The sequence below is a fragment of the Gossypium arboreum genome, chromosome 6 (assembly GCF_025698485.1).
Source record: "Gossypium arboreum isolate Shixiya-1 chromosome 6, ASM2569848v2, whole genome shotgun sequence".
Classification (NCBI taxonomy): Eukaryota; Viridiplantae; Streptophyta; class Magnoliopsida; order Malvales; family Malvaceae; genus Gossypium; species Gossypium arboreum.
Window position 1 is genome coordinate 121654244 of NC_069075.1, and position 8235 is coordinate 121662478.

The 8235-nt window shown below is 33.3% G+C and overlaps 1 protein-coding gene and 1 non-coding gene across 2 annotated transcripts; one reads left to right on the forward strand and one right to left on the reverse strand.

Annotated features, from left to right (window-relative positions):
• The first annotated feature begins 243 nt into the window (after nucleotides 1-243).
• On the forward strand, nucleotides 244-350 carry LOC128294661 (small nucleolar RNA R71). The gene has a single exon (XR_008284969.1). It is a non-coding gene; the product is annotated as a small nucleolar RNA R71 (small nucleolar RNA).
• Nucleotides 351-4258: 3908 nt separating this feature from the next.
• Nucleotides 4259-5900, reverse strand: LOC108472620 (protein NEGATIVE GRAVITROPIC RESPONSE OF ROOTS-like). The gene is made up of 5 exons (XM_017774167.2): nucleotides 5853-5900; nucleotides 5697-5757; nucleotides 4994-5553; nucleotides 4715-4883; nucleotides 4259-4631 (listed from the first exon to the last, which is right to left on the reverse strand). Exons 1-5 carry the CDS (start codon nucleotides 5856-5858, stop codon nucleotides 4612-4614), a joined length of 816 nt encoding a protein of 271 aa, XP_017629656.1. The 5' UTR covers nucleotides 5859-5900; the 3' UTR covers nucleotides 4259-4611.
• Between the last annotated feature and the right edge of the window lie 2335 nt (nucleotides 5901-8235).

The window sequence follows — 8235 nt, forward strand, 5'->3', positions numbered from 1 at the left end:
ATTGATGATCCCTAAGATGCGAGTGAAGTAAGAGCGTCTACTTCATGTATTCCAGTAACTCGCCTTCCTAACACTGCTTGATTGGTTGGCCATTAGTAATCGTTGCTGGCAATCCTTTTAATGATTTCATAAGCCTCGTTATAAGACTTAGAAAAGAGAGCACGATTAGCAGAAGCGTCCACTACCATCCTTGTGTCAGCATTGAGACCATTATAAAATATCTCAAGTTGGATGCAATGTGGGATTCCATGATGAGGGCACTTTCATAATAACTCTTTGTATCTTTCCCATGCCTCATACAGGGACTCATCATTCATTTGTTGGAAGGCAGTGATCTCGTTCCTCAACTTAGCATTCTTGCTAGCGGGAAATACTTCATAAGGAATCTTTCTGTTAACTCTTGCCATGTGGAAATTGAGTTTGGTGGAAATAAGTTCAACCAGGCTCGAGCTCTGTCTCTCAGTGAATATGGGAATAGCTTCAATCATAATGTAGCTTCGGGTACTTCAGCTAATTTGAAAGAATTGTTCACCTTCATAAATAGTCTTAAGTGTAGGTGAGGATTTTTGGTAGGCATTCCACTGAATTGGCCCACTGTCTGAAGCATCTGGAACATGACTGGCTTCAGTTCGAACTGTTGTGCCATAATTTCGGGTCTCCTAATACCCGAATTAAGATCATTAAATACTGGTATGGCATACTGTCGTAAAGCTCTATCCCTACCATCAGCAATAAGGATAAGATTTTAAGCAGGGTTTGCTCAATTTCCTTGGATCAGATTTTCGAAGTTCATATCTTTAGTCCTTCTCTGATTTGCCTATCTTCTTCGCTGTCAAAAAGTTCGTTCAATCTTAGGGTCTACAGAGAGTAGGTCAATAATTCGGTCAATACTCATAAACACCTGAAATAATCACAGAAAAATTAAACAGGAAAAATAAACCAAAATGTAAAATTAACAAATTCACAAATAATGACCTTTTAAAACAGTCCTCGGCAACGTCGCCAAAAACTTAGAACGACGAAAATCTGCAAGTGTACACAATCGCAACAAGTAATAAAGTGACAAGTAAATATCGAGTTATCGTACCCACAGGGACTATGAAAAGGATTATTTATGAATGCAATTTAAAACACTTTGGTAAAGAAAAATATTTTGTTTTAAAAAGGGTGATTAAGAAAAATAAGATTTTAAAATAAATAACTAAAGAAATAAATCTCAATTGCACGATTTCAAAATATGATTTAATCAAGATGACATAATTGTGTTGATTTAATTACATTTCTTTAACTTAGAATTATTAAATTCATGCTTATGTTGTTACGAATAAATTCACGGCAACTCGGTAATTTACTAACTTATGAACATAGTCACCTACACAAATCCATTCATGTCTTAACATATCCCTATGTTAATTAAAATGATTAAACAGATTTTAATAAGCAAACATGTTATGGCACATACATACTCATTAAATTGTACTAATCTCTTGCATATCCCTATGTCAATTCAACCGATTAATTAAATCTAATAAGCACATAAAAGACTATGTGAGGTAACAAGGTATTCCTACCTTGAAACAGTTTAATCACAATAATCTTGAAAGTTATACAAGGCAACTGTATCGCCAGATACATTGCTAATTTAACCTTCAGCTACCTTAGAAGAATAAACATGCACTAATTAAGTATTGCGTCCATTAATTAAAATTTCAATCCGTTTAAATAATTAATTTATTAGCTGCCTTACAATTGTAATGCAAGAATAGCTTAGGCATGATTTTACTTAATCAAGCATTTTACCGAGGCCTATAACAGCATAAACACAATTTTAATAATTTAAGCATATGAAAAGCAATCAAACCAACACAAATTAAATTCAACCTAAACTGATTAAATTAACCATTCCAACAACATAAATATTCATAGATATGTTCATCATAACAACAATAAAAATTAAAGAGATAGAGAACAAGAATCAAATCCGGTGTTTTTCCATGGCTTGACTAGATTGCTCCGTCTTTGTTCTTTGTTGTCCTCGCTGATCAAGGCTGCTATGAAGACTTCAATGTTGCTACAAAATGGCTGAAGAATAACCCTTTCCCAAGGGGAGAAATCGGCACAAGAGCAAGGGACTTGCAATTGAAAAATGAGAGGAGAAAGTGAGAGATGAGAGAAGATATGTGAATGAATTGAGGTGTGCTTTGAATGATCAGCCAAGGGAGGTTTTTATAGCTGAATATGACAGCTAAAATTTGCTAAAAATAGCAGCCAAAGAGCCACCCCTTGGCCGACCATCTATGTGGCAAAGTTGATGGCTTCAACTTTGCTAAACATGGCTTGGGGCAAATCCATAAAGCCACCGATTGTGGAGGGGCTTGAATGCAACTTTGACAAGTCTTCAAGGGCCCCTTTGCAAGCTTAATTAATCAGCTAATAAGCTGATTTTGATCAGCATATGGACGGTTTTGGGCTACCCAATCCTTGGCCGGTTCAATTCAATCTGTTCGGTTCAACTGGACCACTTTTTTCATAATTAATTAATAATAATTTATTTAGCCTAAAGTAAATTGGGTATAAATAAAAGTTAATTATATTATGAATTAATACACATAATTGGACTGTCTTAGGCTGGAAATTAATTCACCTCGATACTTCAAATTGCTTCTCAGTTTTGTGCTTCTGGCAGTGTCTACTGAGCCATTTTTCGCCCTTTGTGCAAATCTGTCGAAAATAACCAAAATTCATCAAAAATAATTATAAAATTAACTAAATTTCAACATGTTCATATTTTAAGTGCACTTTAATTATTTTATAAAAATTAATTATTTTTCGACAAGAATTTAATCGAATTCGCATGAATTTAAGTTAAAAAGGGTATGAAAAAGTGTGTCAATTTTTGTGTTTCTGACAATCACGGATAAAATGATCTAAAGATCCACATTTGAAAAAAGCCCGATCAAAAACCGAGCTCAATACATACTTTAATCAAAGACAATGAGAGCCGAATCCTAAAATGCTTTAATAGCTTTCTTTTCTTTTGATTTTCGGTGTAAAGAAGATGTAATGGATTAATTTTGGCTTTAGTTTTATTTAATATAACATTAATAATCTATTTACCATATTAACGTTATTTATAACCATTTAAAATCATTCATTTAATGGTCATTTTTGTCAAATTCCACTATCAATGGTCTAATTACAAAATAAGGACCTCCCTTTAATAAGCCATAACCATTTGGCACTTTTAACATATAGAATACAACTTTTACATTTTCTACGATTTAGTCCTTTTTGCAAAATCGAGCACACAAACGATAAAATTTTCGCACGAAATTTTCACATATATCACATATCATGCTGTAAACACGGAAAATAATATTAAAAATTTTTTTCTGACCTCGGATTTGTGGTTCTGAAACCATTGTTCTTACTAGAGTCTAAATCGGATTGTTACATTGTTTATTTGTGTATTAAAATTAAAAGATAGTAACGAGAATTAATTTGGTGTTGCTTGAAATATTATATTATTCATACAGCCTAAAAAATGATGTGACATGTTATTACTTAATAATTAAACGGTTACTTTTTAAGTTCATATTAACCTAAGTTAAACTTTTTATTAAATCTCAATATGAAAATAAATTACAAAATATAAAGTTGAAATTTAGTTGCAAGTCCTCTTGGACTTACGAGTTATGAGGGTAGGCGAATCCTTTAAATATTTAATTTTATTTATTTGTTTGTTTATTAGAGTTAAATAAAAGTAATAGAGTTAATTTATTGTCTCTTAATGTATTATATTATTATATACTCTAAAATAATATAATGTGGCCTGTTATTATCGGGTGTCAAAAATGTTGATTACCTTAATCTAAGTTAAATTGTTTTTATTAGATTTCATGAACTTGATGATGGTTTAGATCTTAAATACTTATTTTGTAAAATCTGATGTAATTAGTCTTGAGGATAAATTATAATTCAACAAAATAAGTATTATAATTCTTTAAATTTAAATGTTATTATTTATAACTCTGACATAAAATTTAAAATTATAAAATTTTAATATATAAGATTTTTTCTATGTAAAAAGTAATTAATTAAAAATATATATTAAATTATTAAAAACCAAACCTCGCAACGGGAATTTATATTTATAGGGTATATATGATATAATAATGAGAGTTGTGCATTTATATCTCTCAAATTGTACATTTTGCAGAAAAGATGATAAATAAGTTAAAAATTACAGATCTCTCAATTATCATCTCAAAAAACCAAGATTAAAATTTAAAATTAGTATTAAAATTAAAAGGGAGTATCTTGAAAATGCAACACTGAGAACTTGGATTCTCGTAAGTATAGCTATGGCTATGACTATTTTCTTCTCTTCCCTTCCCTTCCCTTCAAGGCTTTAAAAGAGAAGCTTGCAATCTGAAAATTAATAATATGATGCAAATAAACTATTGGATCATATTGTTATTTCTCATTGATCCTTGTAGTAATCGGTTCTGCTTATTAATTAATGCTGTCTTCTTTTTTCCCAACTGATGAAAGAAAGTGTGTGCATCCAAAAGAATACAATGCATCTCCATAGCATATCCAAGCAAAAATTTATATTTCCAAAACAATATCTGCGATTAAGAAACAATTCAAGTTAAAACCTTAAGTAATTGCAAATTATATGATTTGAATTGTTCATGCATTTAGAACTTACATTCAGAATCTGTTTTCACCCATTTACTTCCATCATCTGCCTTTTCTATCTTTTCATCCCCATTGGCAGTGTTGGAGATATGGGTACAGCTCTCTAAGGATTTCTTAGTAGACAGTTTGATGCTATAATTTTGAGGATATATCTTCTTGTGAAGTATGGCCTTCAGCATCTGAAAACTCAAAAGATGAAGTGATGAACCCAAAGACTCAATTCACTCACTTTAGTATATACTTAATTTGTAGTATTCAATGTATTAATCAATGTATCAGTATTAAGTACCTTCTCCATTCCTGATTCCATGACTGCTGGATCCCTTAAACTAATTGGGGCGGGTGAAAATCCACTTCTACAAACAAACATCTTCTTCAAAAGAAATGATAATGATTTTTTCCCTATTGCAGCCTTTGAGTTATCCGAGCACATATCTTTCCCTCTAGTCTGAACCAAACTGCTGTTACGATACTGGAGATGGTGATCATCTTTTCTGTTGTTTGAATTCGAACCATCGGAGCATCCACTGCAAACCCTTTCTTCATCTTCGACCGTGCTCGAGTCGGCATCCAGAAATCTATCAAATGGAATACTAGGGCCTTCCAGATTAGCTGGTGATGTCGGTCCATGTTCTTGAAATATTAAGTTCAACTCTTTTTGAAGTTTCCCTACTTCTTCAACCGTCAGACCATGTAGATAATTGACATGATCTTGTGTAGAGGGGACACTTTGGTGTAGATTTGCCTTCTGATCTGCTTCTTGTTTTATCTTATTTCCCAAAGTTCCAATCGCAAGCAGTCCATGAGGCCAGTCATTGAACTCTTCTTTGCAAGGCTGTTTTGTATGATCTAGAAGATGATGATGATCAGCAACCAAGATTAGAAAACTAAAAAAAATGATCATTAGACAGAAATTATACCGTCTTATTGTTAGAGACAAAACATGTCTGAAGATCAAACATGCAATCAAATGAAAGAACAGTAGTACTTACTATTATCTGGAATAATGTTGGATTTCTTGCTAGTGAGCTTTTTTTGAACCCAGCTGAACATCTGCAACCAAACATTAAGATATATAATACACATGTTAGCGAAAATACAAATGCTAACCAATGAAATCGACTCTCTTAATTCGTTTATTTTCTTACCTTCATTTGGTAACTGCGTAGCTTCCAGAAGATTGATGGTTTTTTTTTTCGGGGTTTACTTAGGGCTTAACAGCAATACTAAACGCCAGTAAAAGCTTAGCTTAGCTGCAATATAAAGTGGAGTTTGAGAAATTCCATAGGTATATATATCAAGTTGGTGTGATTGTCGCTACTGCATGCGCCTAGTTGAGCCAAGGTTCAAGTTCCCACATACTGACTTTGCCACCTCTTTTTCCCTCCATATTCTCTCTCTATTCCTTGACACCTTCCTTTTCCAGCTAACAATGTCTTTTTCCCATTAATTTAAGTGTTCTCTTTTTTTATTTTTTTTCTGTTTACAAGAAGAGTATAATTAAATTTTGGGGTTAAAAATTTAATTTCAAGTTTTAAAAATGGTTTATTTGTTTCCTTAGTACTAGGAATCACCATGTATAATTACCTGAACTCACAAATTCCTTTAAATTAATATAGAACATCTCTAGACCTGCCTACTGCCCCTTGAAATCAGTCACCGATAACATGATGAAGTCTTGTAACATAAATTATTGATCCTCCTCGATCCATGTTTTATTCATAAGATCCATCCATCCGTCATAGTAGTTTTGAAGCTTCATTAATAAGAAACACGTAAGAGAACATTGCCATGCATGAAAGGAGAGTTTTCAGTCACTCAATGCTCACCTCTGTTCTGTTAGAATAGCAACAAGAAACACTTGATTTATGATTCAAAAACACGTTGTACAAATGAACACTCATTGGCTATTTAATGTAGCCATGCTTACATACTAGAAATACTAGAAATAACAATCTAGTCTAACAACTAGATAACTACCTTAACCAACTAACTTCAGCTGTTTAATACTCATAACATTCCTAGTGCTTGGTGACTATCTTCTCTGCTTTTAATTTCATGGCTACTGCTAAGAACCTCAAGATAACTTCTGAATTTCATGAACAATCCTGCTGATAATGGTTTGGTGAGTATATCAACAATCTAGTCTTGGCAAGGAACATGACCAACCTGAAGTGAATCAATTGCAACTCTCTCCCTGACAAAGAACAGATCCTATTCTACATGCTCAAATTTGGAATGCAAAACAGGATTCCCTACAACTGCAATAGCTGTTGAACTATCATACCATACTAAAGCTTTGCTCCTAACTGGTACATGTAACTCAGACAACAAAGACAGTGCCAAATTATTTCAGCTATGACATATGCTAGGCTTATGTACTCAGCCTCCGCAGTAGATCTCAAAACAACTTCTTGTTTTCTTGAACTCCATGAAACTGGATTTCCTCTAAGAAACACACAATACCCTGAAATAGACCTTTGTTCAACAACATCTATACCACAATTTGCATCTAAATATCCTTCAAGCAAAAATTTTAAAGCTTGAGTGAAACACAACCCATGATCCAAGGTATCCTGTAAATAGCACAAGATCCTTTTAAAGGCTTTAAAATGAGGATCCAATGGTTTGTGCATGAATTAACACACTTTATTCACAGGAAAATACAATGTCTGGACTTGTGATCACAACATATTGTAATATACCTACTATACTCTTGTACAGGGACTCATCTTCAATAGGAGTTCTGACCTAAGCTGACAAATTACATGTAGTCACCATAGGTGTGGGGGATCCTTTGGACTTGTCCATGGATGCCTTTCGAAGCAGATCAAGAATATATTTCCTCTAATTGAAAAATAGACCATTTGGATTATAAGTAACCTCAATGCCCAAGAAGTAACTTAACCTCCCTAAGCCCTTCAAATAGAACTAAATGTCGAGCTCCTTAACAAACTGAACTATTACATGTGAGCCATTTCCAGTAACAATAATGTTATCCATGTATACCAAAACATAAAGAAGTGTAAAACCCTCTTGTCGAATAAAAAGAGAAGTATCAAACTTTGAATCCTCAAACTTAGTAGTTGCAAGATAATCTTTTAGTTTATAGAACTAGGCTCAAGGAGCTTGCTTGACACCATATAAAGCTTTTTTTAACTTGCACACCAACTACTTTCCATAAATTCCTTTCTGCTCAAAGCCTGGTGGTTGCACCGTGTAAATTTCTTCATGTAGATCACCATTTAGAAATACATTATTGATGTCCACTTTTTTGAGGGACCACTCCATCGAGACAGCAAGGGCAAGGACCACCCTAATTTTTGTTAGTTTAACCACAGTGCTGAAGGTCTCATGAAAATCAATACATGCTTCTTGCAAATAACCTTTAACCACTAGTCTGCCCTTGTACCTAGCCACCGAGCCATCAACATTCCTTTTTAGTTTAAAAATCTACTTACAATTGACTGCCCTACGACCTTTAAGTAAAGGCATCAACTCCCAAGTTTGGTTTCTGATCAATGCATCATA